The sequence below is a fragment of the Asterias amurensis genome, chromosome 4, assembly GCF_032118995.1.
Source record: "Asterias amurensis chromosome 4, ASM3211899v1".
Classification (NCBI taxonomy): Eukaryota; Metazoa; Echinodermata; class Asteroidea; order Forcipulatida; family Asteriidae; genus Asterias; species Asterias amurensis.
This window is the reverse complement of record NC_092651.1, coordinates 10,028,971-10,049,957: the sequence shown is the minus strand read 5'-3', so window position 1 is coordinate 10,049,957 and position 20,987 is coordinate 10,028,971. Positions and strand designations below refer to the sequence as shown.

Here is a 20,987-nt window from a genome sequence, read left to right as displayed (position 1 = left end):
CAGACGCGCGCGATCTAGCCGTAGCTGTAGCCGAAGTCTTCGTTTCGGACACGGCCTATCGGTCGGCTGAAGAAAAAGAAGAATAATGTCTGAGCTTAACAAACCAGTGCTTCTTATATATAATGCAAATAGCAATGCTTCAAATCAGGGCTGAAGTTCCCTTTATAAAAATATGTCATTCATCGTGTGTATAAAGTTAACTCGTGTGAAGTGTTTATCAAATCGGATGTGCTGAACAAGCAGGGAGGAAATGTTGACGATGGCTGCGAGTTTCTAGAAAAACATTATGGCATCTTCAGTGAACATGTTTAAAGGTCCACGATTATTAGTAATTAAGAAACAGAAGAAGAAAAAGATAATTAGGTTCAATCAGTTCATTGTTTATAATCTAATACACATCCTTAACAAAGATAGTGATATATCACTTAAAGATTAATTTACAATTCCAAAACATACAAGTCAAAACTGCATTATCTTTCGTAATCGTAGCAACAACTTTACTTCAGATACAATGAAGGGGACATGAGATGTCAAAAACAGCCGAAACAAAAATATGCTCACAAAATTAACACCATCCATTGTGTTTTATCTAAACATTTAATTCGAATTCATCAACAATGTTTACATAATTTACAATTTTTTTTTAATTTAAATTAATTGTACTGGTGTATGAAATGATTTCTACCCCGATTGGAAGTTTGTATAAATCCAAAGCAGCGTAAAATGCAAAACATTACTTTTATTTGGGGTTTTGAGGCATTCGATTGTACGGGTAAGGTTTGAATGTTTAGTTTAATTTTGCAGTAAACACCTGGTGTATATATTTTATACTATTTTTACACTTCCAACACCATTGATTGGTACCAAGTCAGTTTTTATGCTTACAATAATTTTGAGTACCAATATTGTCGAAAACCCCGGCTTATGTAAATCCAGTCGACCCAGTAAATTGAGTAAGGTAAGACATGGCGTTATATAACGCCAGTAGAACTCACTGAATATAATATGTAGACTTGTAATGTTAGTGACAATCTAGTACGCCATGTTTTAACTTATAACCTGAAACAGGGGCGTCAATTCGTCTTGAAAGATGGGGGGACCACACATGACATTTACGGCGTAGGGTCCGGGGCCCGCTTTAAGGCCCGGGAAAATTCATCCTGTCGACTCCTGAGTAAATATATTGAGTGAGGTTACGCCAGTACGACTTAGTAGTGAACATAACATCATGTTAAGGACAATCTAATACGCCATGTTTTATTTTCAAAGCCAAGAAGCGACTTTTTCTTAGCAAGTTTCGTAGTGAACTCAACCCAAGAATAAGTCGGAAAGACAGTCAACCTTGCGAAAGAACTGATCTCATTTTCTGAGTGTTGACACTCTGTGTGAACCCTGTAACATGCTGCTAAAAAACAAGTGTCAGAAATATTCAATATACATTTTTATGGACATACATAACCTATGCTCGATGCTGGGGTAACATCATACCTGCGTGTTCTGTTGTGCCAATCATAATAAAGGGGTCAACCTAGGTCATCGATAGCTTCGGGGCTGTGCTTTGACGAGTCGAGTTCGATTCAAAGTAATAAACTAGGCCTACATACAGTCTTCTATATTGAATGTTATTGCGGTGCATTTTCCCATGAAGTCTGATACAGTTGTACATCTGCACTTGACCAATAGCTTCTTATAAAGTGCTATAGTCGCACCCCTAAAGGGGGGGGGGGGGCGCTCTTTGTTTTCCTGCAAGGTATGTTTAGGAACTACATTTTGAAGTATGATATTCCTTTAAAGGCAGTGGACACTATTGGTAATTACTCGAAATAATTATTACCATAAAACCTTTCTTGATCACGAATAATGGGGAGAGGTTGGTAGTATAAGACATTGTGAGAAGTGGCATAGAAGTGGCATAGTTACGAGAACGAAGTAATTTTCCACGAATTGACAAAGGTATTTTTCTGTCATTATCATCTCGCAACTTCGATGACCAATTGAGTTCAAATTTTCACATAGGTTTTTTATTTTATGCATATGTTGAGATACACCAAGTGAGAAGACTGGTCTTTGACAATTACCAAGAGTGTCCAGTGTCTTTAATATGTAGGACAGTTGTAAACATCAAAATATAGAATTTTAGAGACCAATTCAGAACTGACTCCGCGGCAGTACAGTTATTACGATCCTATAAGCTAAAGTAGTAGTCCGGTCTAATTTCTATACCATCCGCCCTGGTAATAGTTATAAAAGCAGGACAGTTCTTTTCAGAACTGAGAAGTTTCCCGAACCTCCGATTATCTACTCCACGGCAGTAGAATAAAGCAAGACAGTTCCCTAAGAACAACTCAGTCAAAATAGTACAGTTAATACGATCCTATAAGCTAAAGTAGTAGTCCAGTCTAATTTCTATACCATCCGCCCTGGTAATAGTTATAAAAGCAGGACAGTTCTTTTCAGAACTGAGAAGTTTCCCGAACCTCCGATTATCTACTCCACGGCAGTAGAATAAAGAAAGACAGTTCCCTAAGAACAACTCTACCTGGCAAGTAGATACACACATGGTGTTACCGCAAACCAATATATATTGATACCCCACCATGCAATGCCTCAAATCCTATATAAAATATAGAATGTTTTAAAATCCCCATGGTCACTTTTACTTTATACTGTTCCTTTCTTTGTACAACCCAATAATAAACATTGGATTATTACCTCTAGGGTCCGAACTCAGATAGGCAAAACAAAACCACTCGGACCCGTGCTGTAACACTAAAATAAAATAAAACAGACATGCCAACTTGTGATATTGTTCAGTATTCATAAACGAACTGACAAGGGAGGATTACATTTCACATAGGTCGGTTACTGGAGTGCAGTGTGAATAGAACATTACGCCTCTCTGCCAAACCACATAAAAACTGCCCAAACTGCTAATCAATTCAAATCACTGCTCAAAACCTATTTATTCAATTAGTTCTCTGTTGTTTTCTGCCGCTTTCTATGTATATATGCTTATCTTTAATTATGTTAAGTTGTTACATTGTTTTTTTCTTCTTGTAAAGCGCTTTGAGGCTTTTTGTGTGAAGCGCTATATAAAAACTGTGTTTTATTATTGTTATTATTATTATGAACAATTATAATTTGTATATACTCCTAACACTAAAACCAAGGTTGATTTTTTTTTATCTGTGTTTTAAAATATTTATCTAATTGTTTGTCCTCAAACTATGAGCTCGATTTCACAAAGTACTAAGAATCAGCCGTCATGACATCACACTTTGCTTAGCAGTTAAGACCAATCCGCTTTGTGAAATCGAGAAACTTCGTGCTTACTCGTAACTTACATAACAATTCGTAATACAAAAACTACTTATTACAAGTCGTGTGCGAATAACAACATTTTGATATGTGTATTAAACTTCTCAATATTTTTTACATTTCCTGATATAGAGACATTTCTTAACTGAATGTAGAATGCACTAACGCCAAATCAAACATTATTTACAAAGAAGGCCTAAAACGTATTTCGATTTAACGCGCGGTAAATATGTTTCCGTAAAAATTCTATATTATGCGCGAGTTTAACTTTGTTTTCGTGACATTAAATAGCAACCGATAACGTTTTATATACACAACGGCTGTTCATTTTAACTCCAACAATCCCTTGAAAATTGGGAATATGTTTCCTTAATGTCTACAAAAAGAAAGAAATCGTGACAGTAAAAAGCAACATGTTTTACGTTTGATAACTCACAACGGCTGTTCATATTAAAAACCCAAACAGTCACTTGAAAATCGGGAATATATTTCTTTAATTAAACACAAAACACAAAAAAGGGAAAATTCTTGCAATTTGTTCAGCCTGTTTTGCTGTATTTTGTTTCTATAAAGTCCAGTAGGTCAATGACCTAACTACACCTGTCAGGCTCCAATCGTCGTTTGTCGATTGAACATTAATTTGTTTGTTTTCTTTACATTTTCGTATCTTCTGATTCGGAGTAAAAAGCTTCGTTCACTTCGAACGCCGAGTTCTTCTGCAGCGACCCGTTGGTCTTGACAAGCCCGTTCGATTTGGAGTGAGTCTTGTTTTCTTTGTACTTAAACTTGTACCCAAGTACCGCACCGAATACTATAATAATCAGCGCAAGCAGAGCAACGATCACAAACAAGAAGACTTCAATCAGTGACTCTGCTTGGTCCGGCGTCAGCTTGAAGCCCAGGCCTTCGCCGATGAACACCTCCTCGCAGAGCGGGGTGGCCGAGCCGTCCGGCTGGTCGGGGCAAGACTCCACGGCGGCCCGGCGGAGATTGGGGAGGTAGTCAGTCCAGAACATGACCTTATCCTGGCGGTATGCTTCACCCGGTGTGTCGTCGGCCAGTTGGATGAGCAGGTACTTCTCAGCGTCACCGTACTTTGGCCAGTACGTCAGGTTGACACTCGGGGGGTCATCTGGGTTGACGTTCGGATCTCTGTTTATTAAACAAAAACAAAATACAAAATTGCAGGCATTTGTATTCATACTTTCACGGGAAGGGATTTGGAGAAATTTGACCCTGTGTTACTATCGAGCAACCGCGGAAGCATTTTGGTTTGATCGACCAACATCTGCTTCAGGATGCAAAAGGGTGTGGGCCACGGACGCGCGCGCGGACGTGTTTGAGAAATATTCACATCTGCCACACCCATGTCACACCCAGAAAGTATCGAGCAAGCAGTACGGTCAGCCTTGACCATGGCGGTAAAAAGTACTACCTAAAAACGAAAGCGGCACGAGCCTTAAGGCGTGGACACGTGCGAGAACTAGAGTGACATCGTCACAATATGGGGTCGATGTGCTTTTGCAACCTCGTACTCCGACTGCACATAACACCATGGAGGAACTTAACAGTAATGTCACGGTACAGTACGGCTGGCAATGTTAAGGCTAATAAACCTCTACCCCAGGCGAACTTTAGTTGTGCATCACCAAACAGTGTTCTGGGAATGAACCGCTTGGGACATGGCTAAGTAAACAGTGTAGGGGCAGAACTGAAATCGATTCCACAATATTTAACCGCTTTACATGACTCTGGCCTCGACCTTACAAGTGCGTCGCGCAACCCACGAATGGGTTTAGTTAAAGATGCATCGCCCGAGTTAAAAAAAACAAATTCAACATTAACGGCAAAAAAAATGCTTGATTTTGTCTTATTTGTCTGTAATAGATGAAGTTACACCTGTTCGCTCATATGGCGATAAGTGGGAAAGTTATTTTTATCCAGCGTTATTTTTTACAATTTGCTTTTACATTCAATATGTTTGGAATCATGTGAGAGTCGTTCTAAAATGATAAGTTATGAGACGGTGGACACTATTGGTAGTTGTCAAAGACCAGTCTTCTCACCTTGGTGTATCTCAACATATGCATAAAATAACAAACCTGTGAAAACCTGGTCACACGACGTTGTTTGCTTTCAGATGCTTGATTTCGTGACCTCAAATTCTAAATATGAGGTCTGGAAATCAAATTCGTTACTTCTTTCTCAAAAACTACGTCACTTCAGAGGGAGCCGTTTCGTAAATGTCTTATACTATTAACCTTTCCCCATTACTTGTTACCAAGCAAGGTTTTATGCTAATACTTGTTTTGAGTATTTACCAATAGTGTCCACTGCCTTTAATGACAACAACACACACATACAATTTAGGTATTACAACAAAGGTACACAATAATATGTTCATATTATTTGGTACCTCATCAAGACCAAGCAGAACAAAACTGAGTAACAAAAGGACTCCTCATGGAAATTCTCAAGACTGGGATGCTCCTCAAGTAAATATGTATATCAAGTCTATGGGAAACTGTAAAGTGCAGGGACAATGGAATGGTCCACAAGGGTGAATTTTTAAAAAGTTGTGCCCTTGTATTATTGAGTTTGCAATGAACTTTTTGTGTGCATACCCAATTTCAATTCGGCTCAAGCTTGTCTGTACTTCTATTAAGCATGGTCAAATTGACCTCCTGCACACTTTTCATTGGGGAAATTATAAAGTGGAGATGAACTGAACTGAAGTTGAATATTGAACCTACCCGCTCTTGGCAAAATTTGACCAGTAGGTCATGACCCGATGACTGAGCCACCTCTCATCATCAGTGAAGCTGTACGCCTTACTGAAAGGCAATCCAAACACGTAGGATAACTCCTCTCCATGAGGCACCAGGTTGAGTTGTGGATACCTGTCATCCGCGTCACTCCGGTGGTCGAATATAGCCGCATGGCACAACCCCAGAGGCGGCAGCCCTTTCAGTAGCCTGGACAGGCTAGCGAGGTAGTTGTAGTCCAGCATGACATCTGCGAGAGATTGCATACGAGAGATTCCATCCTGGTCCTGCTTCGTGTACGCACGAGTAACCGCGAGATTGCCCAACTCTCCCAGCCCAAACAAACGCAGTACATGGTCAAATTGCTCTTGTGTTATTCCATCCATAGGGTTGAACGCGGGGACAGCCCCCGAGTCTAGAATGCCCGACCCATCGCCGGATGTATGCAGGACCAGGAGATCATGAAACAAGTCCGGACGGTCAAAATCATAAGACAAGAAGACGTCATCAATGAACGGGATGTACACAAGGGGTAACGGGCTGATGCTGTCGGCCACAGCAGCGCCGTGTGCGAAGAGCTCCTCGGGCGTCTTGCCAGCATCCCGTAAGCATTCGAGAAGCCTTGAAGTATCTTTATAGTTACACCCCGTAGCCTTCCCGATACGGGTGGTGAGATCTTCAATCTCGCTTGTAGGCTTCAGCATGCTTGTGGACGCAACGGGTCCGCTGTGGGTAGCGACACGTCTGAAGAGCGGGCGACTGGCGTTAGCGAAGAGGTGAAGGGTCACAGCATCGCCACCTGCAGACTGGCCGAAGAGAGTCACCCTGCTCGGGTCGCCCCCAAAGGCAGCGATGTTCTCGTTGACCCACTTCAGCGCTAACTGCTGATCGAGCAGACCGTAGTTCCCCTTAGCGTTCTCGTCACCTGTACCCCAGAACCCGAAGAAATTCAACCGGTAGTTGATAGTGACCACGACGACATTACCGCGAACTGCCAGGGCGGACCCGTCGTATCCACTCCCCTGACCCGTCAAGTAGCTCCCCCCATGTATGTAAAAGATAACAGCCAGACCGGGCCCGGACGCATTGCTATTAACATCCACCGGAGTGTACACATTTAGTGACAGACAATCTTCATCAAGCACGGCGGCTTCCGTTGGTATCTGCACGACGTAATCAGGGTAGAATGTGGCCACACCCGTGATGTCTTGCCAACACGACGGTCCGTACTTGGTCGCGTTGAACGTACCGTCCCACGCTGCCTTTTCCACGGGGGCACTAAACCTCAACTCCCCGGTCGGTGGCTCTGCGTAGGGTATCCCCTTAAAAAACCAGTAATCAGTCCCGTCAAGATCTTGTTGGACACCTCGAAGATCCCCTGAAGTCGTACTCACGATCGGGCCAACGACACAAGCAATCGGAATAACCATAAGCGACATGCACGCCAAAGACGCGAGCACCGCCATTTCGAGTGAGAACATTTTTAATGACAAGACGAAACACGCCTGTAATTACTGACCCGAACTCGTACAGGTACCGCTAACGTAGTTGCACTTGTAGTTCGATGCATGAATGGGTAATATTAATGACAAAAGAGCACTCTATTCAATAGTAAATTGCGTGCTTGCTGACCGAGTCATAGCCTACACAACAAAACTTTAGAAGCTATTGAAATTATGGAATTTCATTTCTCCAGCAGAGCATAAACAGACCAAGTCGTACAATACACAGCAGGGCGACAATACACTAACGCTACACAAAAGCCTTACGGCAAATTACACATAGGGGTCACTAGCAAACTAGTTTGCACCACGTTGAGAGTTGAAGACGCTATGCAGTGTAGTAGTAGTCCGTTGATAAGAAGAAGTGCCACCCCTCGCCACTCTCAAAGATATTCCACTGCCGTGAATAATAGGAATGACTATAGAGCAAGAGTCGAAACGTTGACAAATTAAGAACTCAATCCGTTGTAGTGCAGTTAAAAACGATCATATAGCCGATGTTAAAAAGCAGGCGGTTCTTTTCAGAACTGAGAATTAAGACTCCCGAAGATATCCGAGAACATCTAATCCGCGGCAGTAGAATATATAGCAAGACAGTTCTCTAAAAAAACATACTCTACCTGGCAAGTAGATACACACCAAATAGTATAAAGAATAAATAAATTCCACTACTAGGATCCACTTAAACGTGGTTTAGATTCTTCTCTCACTCAGAAGTGTTCATTCATTCAATCAAATACAAAAAAAAGCTACTACAGATTTCTCAAATGGTGCGCGTGCACCATTGGCAATTTTCCCAATTCCGGTTTTTGCAAACCCCTCATTCTGGAGTAGGCCTACTTGGTGAGAGACGGCATCGGTGCCACACGTCCTGAGAAATTATTATTCACCTGACACGACAGTTTTGAGACATTGTTCCCTTAAAAAAAATTAAGGTAAAAATCCTGTGTGATACAGAAGCGGATATCCTTAACACTGTGCATAATATTCATGAAGACATGCAATTTAACACGCACATGGATACCCCCAAGGAATTTGAATTCCAAATTAGCTCAGCCGGAGGAATTCAATGTAATTCGGGTCTGCCAGATAAAAAAAATGAGGAAAATATTCAAGCGTTTATTCAAACGCAATCGCCCCATCCCAAGGAAAGCTTAAAGAAAGCTTTAAAAGGCTTGAGTACAAATACATTCCCTATAAGAGATGTTAAATTTGCATCGGGGATAAAGAATATATTATTTTTTTTATATTTTATTTTACCCATACACCGATGTGTGTTAGCACTGTACATTCCCTTTTAAAGGTATTATACAAGATTGGTATATAGCCGACAAAACAGTCGTAGAGCGTGTTTATGTTTTGTGTGATAGACCATACATGCAATAACAAACCTGTGAAAGTTTGGGCTTTATCAGTTGGGGGGGGGGGGGGGCGGAGTTTACTACGCTTCTATATTTTTTTATGTACATTATTATGGACAAAATGAGCCACAGTGACTTTTGATGCTCCAAAATCAGACAACATCAGTGCATACTACTATTACAATATGCTGCCTACACAATGATGTGCTTCAATGCTGGTTTGGAAATCAGGGAAACTGTAATCGTTCTATATTCACCATCTATTTTAAAAGAGGATTATGTCAACAGAAGCGATCTGAAATGTCATGTTGTTTGTTTTGTTCGTCAGTCTTTCCACAGGCCCTGGCCTGTCCCTGTTGTTTTCTTTAAATCGGGTTCACCGAATCCTTTGGGTAGGGAAGCGTGTTGCCGCCACATCAATAACAACAAAATATCTCTTATCGTGTACGTACACGACACGTTTGGATATACCGTGTACGTGATCCGCCAAATTTGAAAGAGCTACTTAAAGGGAAGGTCCATGATTGGTAATTACTCAAAACAAATATTAACTTAAAAACTGACTTGGTAACGAGCATTGGAGAGCTGTTGATAGTATAAAACATTGTGAGAAACGACTCCCTCTGAAGTAACGTAGTTTTTGAGAAACGGGGTAATTTTTCACTAAAAGATTAAAAGACTTCTAGCTAGAAGTCTTGTATTCCTATCTGAAAGCACACAAATTCGTCCAACAAGGGTGTTTTTTCTTTCATCACAGGCTTAACATTTTATGCTTATAATGGGATACACCAAGTTACACGGGTCTTTGACAACTTCAACCTGCACAGTGCCTTTAAACTCCATAATCACTATTTTTAGCAAACACAAGTTAAGAAGATGAAGTACATATCGGTAATGTTAGCTGCTTGCATCATCCTGATATATTATGCATGTGCAAAAATATGGTACAGAATTAGATGCATCGATCTATTCACTCCAAGCAAAGTGCATTTAGATACAGCTTTAAAGGCACTGGCTGGACACTATTGGTAATAATTCATCAAAATAATAGTTGGCATAACAACTTATTGGTAAAAAGCAAAGGAGAGCTGTTGGTAGTATAAACATTGGGAGAAGCGCCTCACTCTGAAGTAAAGTAGTTTTTGAGAAAGAAGTAATTTCTCACTCAAAAATGTTCAGGCCTGCGACCTTTTATTGTGCATCTGAAAGCACACACATTGTGTGCACTGACAAGGGTGTTTTTATATTATTCTCTCGCAACTTCGATGCCCAATTGAACCCAAAATTGTATAGATTTGTTATTGTTTGCATATGTTGGGATACACCAAGTGAGAATACTGGTCTTTGACAATTACCAACGGTGTCCCGCGCCTTTAAAGCATTGCCATTGACCTGAGAGATAGAGATAGAGAGAAAACCACGTCCTTTCTCTAATGGTACACGCGATGAAATCTGAGAGTGAAAATGGAGTAGTATTTTGTCTTGCGGGAGACTTCGTTTCGAGTACGGGGTATCAAGTGAGATCGTAAGGTGTCAGACTGCCCGTATCAATACCGTTGCATTCGTGGGCTTTTTACATCTACTTATCACGAAACACGCATAATTACTTCAACGTATAGCCATTTAAATGTTAACACTTTCAACAGATATCTTATAAAAAAAAAGGCTTAGGCCTTATTGCCTGTTTTTGGGGAGTAATATTTGCCAAAATATAGATTCTAAGGGATGGATTGTATACTTCTAATTCATGAAACCATGAAACCAACTTTTTGATCCAAACCTATATTGTTGTATTGTAGATTTAAAAAAAACATAGAGCAATGATAAAACTAATCTGTAAAGAATTGTATTTCAAAAGGTGGTAGCTTTTCTGAGATATTTCTTAAAATCTGGAGCGGTTATGTCCTCGCAGGAAGAATGATCGCAATAAGACACTATCTGTGCAGCGTTACTGCCAGTAACGCTGCACAGATTTAATTTTTGGGTGATCACTGGTGGCTTCTTTGTCCATGACCGCAGTACTTCGAAGTGAAAAGTTTCTCAAAAATATGCTATCCAAATCTGCACGATTTAGGCTATATGCCTTTGTTCAAAAGTTTGTTTTTATTGCCCATAATAATTGTCATTACCAAACGTATAATTATATATTGTTGTATTTGGCTAAAATGCAGCCAAAGCGAGACATTCAGACAAATTCGTCCGGTCTCGTTCTTTGGGCTAACGATAAAAACCACGATATTCATCAGGGAATCCAACAAAGACGTCTACATGTAATGGTAGAGTTTATACGATCCCACAATAGATCCCGACGATCCTACAGTCGATCTCGATACGATCCAACCGTGGATCCCAATACGATCCCTATGGATCCCGACGATCCCATAGTGGATCCCAATACGATCCCAATGAATCCCGACGATCCCACAGAGAATCCCGACGATCCCACCGGATCCCAATACGATCCCTATGGATCCCGACGATCCCATAGTGGATCCCAATACGATCCCAATGAATCCCGACGATCCCACAGAGGATCCCGACGATCCCACCGGATCCCAATACGATCCCAATGGATCCCGACGATCCCACAGTGGATCTCGATACGATCCCTATCTATGGATCCCGACGATCCCACAGTGGATCCGGACGATCCCACCGGACCCAAATACGATCCCAATGGATCCCAACATTCCCACAGTGGATCCCAATACGATCCATATGTATCCTGACGATCCCACAGTGGACCTCGATACGATCCCACAGGATCCCAAAACGATCCCAATGGATCCCGACGATCCCACAGTCGATCCCACAGGATCACAATATGATCCTAATGGATCCTGACGATCCCACAGTGGACCCCAATACGATCCCACATGATCACAACACGATCCAAATGGCCGACGATCCCACAGTGGATCTCGATACGATCCCAACGGATCCCAATATGATCCCAATGGATCCCAATGATCCCACAGTTTATCACAATACGATCCCACAGGATCACAATACGATCCCAATGGCCGACGATCCCACAGTGGATCTCCTCGATACGATCTCAACGGATCCCAAATATGATCCCAATGGATCCCAACGATCACACAGTGGATCCCAATACGATCCCACAGGATCCCAACACGATCCCAATGGGATCCCGTATCAATCAGACGGGATCTCTCATGAGGCGTCTGAATACACCTGACCCTGTGCCCTTTCCGGCAGCTCACTATGCCCCTCAACCTTTCAACACCTACCTATTGGATCAGGTTCAACGCTAATAATGTGCCAGTAAGTTGAATTATGCTCAACCTATTTGAACCGAACACCTTGAATACAAAGAAGTAGAAACGCATTCCACATTACTCCAATGCCGTCTATGATAAACAAAAAGTCGTTTGTAAGCGAAAGAGGGTCGATGGTTTACAAATCGGAACCTCTTAATTTGTACACCAAGTACATGTGCCTCAGGACTTGTTGTGATTTATGGAAGCCTTACTCTATGATGATGGAAGCAAGATAAAAACAAGGAATGGAGGTTTGTGAAGCACCTAAAATGTCGTTCTAAAGAGACCTGCCGTCGATTTCACAAAACTCTTCCTAACTTATGACTAATCTTAGGACTTAGGACGAGTCCCAACCCTGCACTGTATAACATGCAGACCTTACGATTAATCCTAAACTCGAGATAAGACGAGTCCTAACTCTTTGTGAAATCGACCCCTGGTCTATTACAAGTGGCAGTTCTATTTAATTGTTTATAGCAAGTGATTCTGTAAGACCGCCCCTCCCCCCTTCCTCGCTCAGAACATTTGCCACCCCATCCCCCCCCCCCAAAAAAAAAAGGGGGGGGGAAGTTCTTAGGTTTGGGAAGAGTAAATTCATCGTGAATGTATGGTGGCCCCGAAGGGACATCGCATAACGCAAACGTGTGCGCACACGTATGCAATGTCGTGAAACAAATCGCGAATATATGCGCACACGTATACAATATCGTGAAACAATTCGCGAATATGTGCGCACACGTATGCAATGTCGTGAAACAAATCGCGAATATGTGCGCACACGTATGCAATGTCGTGAAACAAATCGCGAATATGTGCGCACACGTATGCAATTTCGTGAACCAAATCGTGAATATGTGCGCACACGAGTGCGATTTGTTTTGCAATGTCGTGAATTTTATTGCATACCATGTTGCATACCATTAGGATGATGTCATAGTTGTGGATAATTTGTTACCGATCTAGGGAGTACTGTGGCGCTACAGCAGGCTCCCTCTGTAAAGCATGTGTATACCCAGGAACTTGGCACCAGGTCAAGGACGACCACACGCCTCGCTTGCCTCACAACAAAGACTACTGCTGCAATGACTACCGCTTATCTCACTGTTGGAAAGAAACCCCCCAGATCATTAGACATTTTATTCAAAGGTATGCAACATGGTATGCAATAAAATTCACGACATCGCAAATAATATTCGCAGACGTGTGCGCACATATTCGCGAATTGTTTCACGACATTGCATACGTGTGCGCACATATTCGCGAATTGTTTCACGACATTGCATACGTGTGCGCACATATTTGCGAATTGTTTCACGACATTGCATACGTGTGCGCACATATTCGCGAATTGTTTCACGACATTGCATTCGTGTGCGCACATATTTGCGAATTGTTTCACGACATTGCATACGTATGCGCACACGTTTGCGATATGCGATGTCCCTTCAGGGCCACCATATGAATGTACCATCAAACTACCCAGTGATAAGTAAATTAGGGTAGGGCAGTCTCATTTGAATTACTGGTAGGCCTGTTTTCTTTTTTTTACTGAGTGGTTGCATACGCTTTTTCGCGTGGTTTCTTTTTTGGCAATAACAAATAATAAGTAAATTGTCTCCGTGTGTGTGTGCGTGTGTGGGGAGAGCTATTTTGTAGACTTTGGCATTTCAAACCGAAACTCCTGAGGATTCAGGAAAGCCTATCTGTCTGAACTTATAATCAGTATCAGCTTTCATAATGCAAAAAAATAAATTATGGTTTACATACAGAACATGCGGTTCAAGTGTTATCAATCAAACATTATTTTGGAAACAGGAACGGGTCTTAAAGGCACTGTACACGTCTGGTAATTGTCAAAGGCCAATCTTCTCACTTGGTGTATCCAAACATAACCATAAAATAACAAGCCTGTGAAAATTTGGGCTCAATTGGTCATCGAAGTTGCGAGAAAATGATGAAAGTAAAAACACCCTTGTTGGACGAATTTGTGTGCTTTCAGATAGGAATACTAGACTTCTAGTTCTAGCTAGAAGTCTTTTATTATTTTAGTCAAAAACTACGTTACTTCAGAGGGAGTCGTTTATCACAATGTTTTATACTATCAACAGCTCTCCAATGCTCGTTACCAAGTCAGTTTTAAGTAAATATTTGTTTGTTTTGCGTACCTACCAAACGTGTAACTTCCCTTTAAATCTCTCCATCGGGCCTATATATTACCCCCACATCGTTCATATTAACCTATACTCATTGTTACATGCCGCTATGCGAACACGAGACTTTTATTGGTCTACATCGTAACACTTGGGAGTCGTTTACCAGACAAGTTCAACTCTCCCCCACCGTCAAGTCCCTCACTCCGGCCCACTAAAAAACACCTGCCAATTAAACCCAGACGAGTACGACGCACCTGTACGACTGAATCCCGGATGCCAACCCCCCCCCCCCCTAAACAAAAAGGGAGAGACAAAAATCCAAACAAAACTACACTAGTTTCCCCGCGGTCATCACTTTTCATTGCCCACTGGCATCCCCCACCCCCTCCCATGCAGAAACACATAGATATTCAAGCTCATTTTGGAATGCCATGAGAGATGATGATTTGCGGTATAGCAATAAACTGGCATTTCAATCTCAGAGAGGAAATTAGCTTCGATGACTCTCCCACGGGCTAATTTTGCTTTTCATCGATTTCACTTCTTGAAAGGGAATAATACTATACATCATTTCAACCTTCAGGGCCCAATTTCTCCAAGGTTTTTCATTTTTTGCCAAGAAATACAAATTTGCTTTAAAAAAATAAGCGAAGTTCAACAGGGAGAAACACGAACGAACAAATTTGTCATAAATATTGAGTATTTCATATTCAGATGCCAGGGTTTAGATTGCAGGAAAACAAATCAGAAATAACTATTCTCTCCAACAATCCCTTAGCTTCATACTGCAATGTCAGCTCACTTCTCATCACATAAATCTACCTTAATTTATATATATCTGAAACCTCAGACCAACGGGAAGCTACATAGAGAAACGGTAGGCCTCCATAGGCTAACTGATAACGGCAAGTGGCATCACAACGAGGTCAAGCGAGACATGACTACACCTTTAAGCGCACTGTATTCTCACTTCGTGTATTCGTGTATTCATGTATGATGTATCATGGAGGAATAATTATTCCTCCATGGATGTATAAAATAACACATCTGTGAAAACTTGGAATCAATTGGTAATTGAAGTTGCAAGAGAATGATGACAGAAAAAACACCCTCGTTGCACAAATGTGTGCGTTTCCAGATGCCTATAAAAGGCTTCAGGCCAGAAGTATTTTAATATTTGAGTGAGAAGTTGCGCCTTTCTCAAAAACTACGTTACCTCAGAGGGAGCCGGTTCTCACAATGTTTTTTTTTTTTTACTATCAACAATTCTCTATTGCTCATTACAAAGTAAGTTTTATGCTGACAATTATTTTGTTATAATTGAGTGCCCAGTGCCTTTAAGTTTTTTTTCTCCAGTATTCAAGAAAAATGTCGATTAGAGCAACTGAACACCTTTTCTCTATTATGTGTTTGTCACGGGTGATTTGATGCCACGGTGCATACAGCAGTTGAGTGCAAAGGGCTTCAGGGGCCATATCAGTTGAATGACTTGTGTGGTGCGTGGTTACCGGGGTTGGTTGTAACTGGTCGTAGAGGGCGACATGCAAACCAGACCGCATCCAGTCAAACCATTACTTTTTTGTTTACTACACCCAATACAGATTCTGTTTGAAATCACTGCTGTACAATTTAGATCAGATTTTTGATGGACCCGAGTGAAGCTCTTACAATAATCAATATTGTGGCTTCCACATTTATCTTGAACTGACTTGCAAACGCAAGGAGGCTGTATAAATAGCTCTCCTTCATTCATTGCTGGTGCTTTATTACAGACGGCTCAAGAAAAGGCGTCAAAAACCGCTCAGTTCCGACTCGTTTGAGGAAATTAAGCAGTATTCCTATGCATGATTTCTGGTTCATCTGTCTTAATAAATTGTAACTTTTTTAATGAATGTTTTAAATTGTCGGAGGAAGTAAAGGTATTAGCATTCTTGATGCACCTGTCTCAATTATTTCAAATTTTGGTGCTGTCCACAATATTTAAATAATGCCTAAAAGCAAAAGTCTTTATTCTAAAGAGATTAAATTATACTCCAAAGGTTCACATTTTGTACACACCAAATAAAAAAAATGTTTTAAGCTGTCGAGGGAAAATAAGCTGGAGTTCTAAAGAGATGCAGTACGAGGAATAAAGCTGTTGGAATGGCTCCTTGTTATCTCAGTATTAAAAAGGTTAAGATGTGACTTCAACAAGCAATAATTCATCAGCATTCTTTATGAAGCTGTCTTAATTATTTGTCAAACTGTTTGTGCTGTATACAACCTTTTTTTTATGTTCGAACTTTACATATGATCATGATGTCAAACAGCAGTTGTGCTGATATTTGTATCATGTACAAATATCTTGAAATTAATGAATACATAAAATAAAGGTGCAGGATTATTCTTCGATAACCCGGATTTGCGGAAAGGATGAATGCCGGCTTTGAGTTACATAAAAACATCTAAGATTTACAATGTGATTATCACCATGAACAAAACCCCTGATCTGAAGGATGGCTGGATATCAACCAAAGGCCTCAATCGCTTTACAATTCCCAGACTTGTGAGCTATGGAGATTACGTACAACTTTAAGTGGATTATCCGCTCAGCCATTTTGAATTATAGAAATGGTGCATTATTCATAACTCGATTTTTGTAGGAAATATAACTAGCTTTTTACTGTAACTTTCGTTAAAGGTATGACCTACATCTGTACATTATTAACCACAGTATCGGTTTGTATTAAATGAGATTTCAACACAAAATTCATATTTTGTTTTTTATTAACACATCACATCGATTCAAAAATGGCGACCGTACATCACTCGTAGATCGTGAGACGGCCCTCTCGTGTCGTATCCCAGAATACAAAAAGAATAAAATTACGCAAACATTTTTGTAATTTTGCCAGTCGTTTGCATGGCTGTGGATTAGGCCGTACAGCCCGGTTGGATGGCCGAGATATTCGACTATATAGCCGAGACGTTCGACTATAGAGGGAGCTTTTCCGGCCCTTAACTTTCGAAATTACAGATTTGACTTCAGCTCAGGCTTCGTTTGTGTGTAAAGCCCCTAGCACACGTATTTAGACACAGTACTTGCCCGCACGGTATAGATGGGACTATACGTTTTGAATTATGAGATCTATTCCTTGCACATAGCACCATGTGATGGTTTACAAAGTGCTGAGCGCAATATGCTGCAAATCAAACCAGGAACACCGAGACGAACCCCTTCTCTTTTAACATACGGGACCAACGGCTGAACGCCCCATTCGAAGGACAAAGCAATAGTTAAGTGTTTTGCTTAAGGACAAAAATGTCACGACTGAGAACCGAACCCACACTCTACTGATCAGAAACACCAGAGTTTGAATTTGGTGCTCTTAAGCACTCTGCCACGACACTCCCATCAAAGCATCAAAGGATAAAACAATACTTGCCCACTCTTGGCGAAGTTTGACCAGTAAGATATGACACGTCCACTGAGATCCCTTTCATCGTCTGTGAAGACAGCGCCCATACCAGAACCGTTAAAAGGCAATCCAAACAAAAATGGTATCTCCTCTCCGTGCGGTACTTGGTTGAGACTCGGGTACCTGTCATTAGCCTCGCAACGGTGATCAAACACGCCCATGTGAACGGTTGTCGAGTTGGGCAAGAGTGTCAAGAATGGGTTGAGTCTAAGCATAAAGCTCTGCTCCATCATCATCTCTGTCATGGCTTGCATTCGGGCAAAGTTGGGGTCTGGCAAGGTGTTGTCCATGTACTCGAAGGCTGTAGCAAGTTTTGTTACCTGTAATGAGCTGTAGGTCATAGTGAGCCAGCTGTCCCATTCGTCTTCCGTTAAACCAAGGGTTGCATTAAATGCATTCATACCACGTAAATAGGTATCAATGACTTCCAAAATTACGGAACCGTCCCCAGATGTTAAGAGGACCATGAAGTCGTGCTGCAAATGCAACTGAGAAGTGGTTAAGGATATCATGTTGTTATCCAAGACCGGGAACCAAATGTGCGAGGCCACCGCGGCAGACACGGCTTGACCGGCCGCTAGAACATCTTCCATCGGACGTTCCCGGAGACATTGTACAAGTTCGGAGTTTGTGGACCCCGAGTCGCACCCCGCTTCCTCGCCGATGTCCCTTGCGCGTTTTCCGAGCCATCCACCTCTTCCACTGGCGTATACGGAGGGGTGACGGTAGCCGCTGTGTGCCGCTGCTCGCTGAAACAACGACCTGCTCTTATTGGCGAAGAGGTGAAGCGTAACCGAAGCACCGCCAGCTGACTGGCCAAACAGCGTCACCCTGGTCGGGTCCCCTCCGAACGATTCTATGTTGTCATGGACCCACTGCAGGGCGAGTTGCTGGTCAAGCAGACCGTAGTTCCCCGGTGCATTCTCGTCGCCCGTGCACAGAAACCCAAAGATATTCAACCGATAGTTGATGGTGACCACTATGACATCTCCACGGGTCACCAGAGCGGACGGGTCGTACCCACTCCCCTGCCCCGTCTCGAAGCTCCCGCCATGAATCCAGAACATCACCGCCAGACCGGTAACTGTGTCCGTAACTGGTGCGAAGATATTCAAAGTTAAACAGTCCTCGCTTATTTCTCGAGCCCTGTCTGGAATCTTCACCATATAATCAGGATAGAACTTGGACACAGCTTGGATATCCTGTGGACAGGATGGTCCGTAGGAAGTTGCGTTGAGGACCGAGTTCCAGGGTGACTTTGCAACGGGGTCTCTGAACCTCAGTGGCCCCACGGGCGGCTCGGCATAAGGGATGCCAAGGTACCGATGAAACTGGACTCCGTCTAGTTCATGTTTCACTCCTCGTATTAATCCCGTTGAGGTCCTGATGACCACCGAATCCACACTGACCATTAACAAAATGGCGACCAGCATGTGTCCAACCAAAGTCATTGTTTGGTAGGTGCCGTACCTTGCAGTCCTGGAAAGTAAATGTAGTAGACCCGGTCAATGTTCTGCCTTCCGCCCAGATAGTAGTTAATGAGCAGGACAGTTCTTTTCACAACTGATGAGAAGTCCCCCGAATTCCGAAAATCTAACCCGCGGCAGTATAACATAAAGCAAAACAAATTCTTACTCATCTACCTGGAAAAGTAGGTTTTACAAAATTGTAAGTGTTCGGCGTGTCATTGCTATACCAACTCTTCGAACCAACTGCATACACACATGCAATGTCTACGTACATACAGCACATACCAACAGTGATTGGCGATTTTTTTTTTGTAGAGCTTACCACTGGGCCAACTTTCAAAACGTCATCATCTTTTTTTTCCTTCACCGCACCGAAATGCATAACATTCCACCACTACTACATTAGACTAGGAAGAGAGTTTAACCTCTGATTGGCGTGTAATTATTTGTAAGGTGTGCTGAACCACGTCGATCCTGAAAACAAAGTGTGGGGTTTCGAGGGTCATAGTCTAGCACACTCTCAGGGGAGATAGTGGAGAATCAAACGGGCCGATGCATCAACGTCACATCTTTAGCCTTATAGGTCATTTTGAGAAATTATCTGTATTCACAACAACGTACGATAAATATTTATTATCACTTTATAACCATGGAAACAGATTACCTTCATACAAGCCTCAACTAATCTTCATATAATAAATGAAAAACAGGTATCACCATACATTAATTGTTATTGTATACCCCTTTGTAGGCCTAATTGATGCACATTTAAAATGGTCTTTTCGTTATGTATAAATACGTTAATAAATAATTGAACGAATGAAAACGAGGTATCACCATACATGAGTTTGTAATGTATATATACCTTTTTGTAATTGATGCACATTTTAACTTGTATTTCGTTATGTATAAATTAATACATAATCGTCGACTCTAGGCTGTGACAATCTACAATCTCTATACGTCTTCGATACTTTTTTTTTAAAAGACAACAGTTCAGACCTGCATTTCACTTCATCTTATGGACAATTCTAATTGCCATTGAACTCACCGTCCTCGAAATAAACTAGGGCACCCACAGCAACTACCGTGGTGCCCTGTGCTTTTGCTGTGGTGCCCTCTGCAAGATTCAAATACTAACATATCAATTTTCCCATAGAAGTGTCCCTTACAAGGGGGAAATTGCTGTGCCCCTTCCAGATCAAAGTTCAAGACCTGAACTCGATTATAATCCACAAGTCTGATTAGTTTAACGTGCCGATAGATTCCAACAGTTTCTAGAAAAATATTGCCCATTGGCTGCACAAACCCTAAAACTAAACAATACGGACATTGTAAATGTCGCAGGCTTTACTCCTTTACAATAAAACAGACCAATGTTACTTAACCCATATGGACGCATGGGAGAGACACAAGTTTAATGGGTTGTCGGACATAAACAAACAACCAAACACAAATTCATATTGACAGATTTACAAAATCAATTTCGACCGCTGTATAAAGCCGAAACTACACCTGTCGAATTATGATCGCTCATTCGGTCCGACTTACACACGTTGGCATGTAACGAATCGTCGGTGCCACACGCTCAAAATTGAATTATTTGTTTGATTCGAAGGGAATAATTATATATTATACGCTTGGTAGAAGCAATCTTAAAATTAATGCCAATAAAGA

General features: G+C 41.6%; 1 protein-coding gene across 1 annotated transcript; it reads right to left on the bottom strand.

The window, feature by feature from the left end:
• Positions 1–517: 517 nt before the first annotated feature.
• Positions 518–19,430, bottom strand: LOC139935902 (uncharacterized). Its single transcript, XM_071930525.1, has 3 exons — positions 17,805–19,430; positions 6,072–7,594; positions 518–4,470 (listed from the first exon to the last, which is right to left on the bottom strand). The coding sequence occupies exons 1-3, from the start codon at positions 19,290–19,292 to the stop codon at positions 3,972–3,974; spliced, it is 3,510 nt and encodes a 1,169-aa protein (XP_071786626.1). The 5' UTR covers positions 19,293–19,430; the 3' UTR covers positions 518–3,971.
• Positions 19,431–20,987: the final 1,557 nt, after the last annotated feature.

Coding starts and splice junctions, on each gene's coding strand:
- LOC139935902 (XM_071930525.1), bottom strand. CDS start 19,292: ATGACTTTGGTTGGACACATGCTGGTCGCCATTTTGTTAATGGTCAGT. Junction 7,595..17,804: donor ACTTCGCCAAGAGTGGGCAA/GTATTGTTTTAT, acceptor TCGGGTCAGTAA/TTACAGGCGTGTTTCGTCTT. Junction 4,471..6,071: donor TCAAATTTTGCCAAGAGCGG/GTAGGTTCAATA, acceptor TTTAATAAACAG/AGATCCGAACGTCAACCCAG.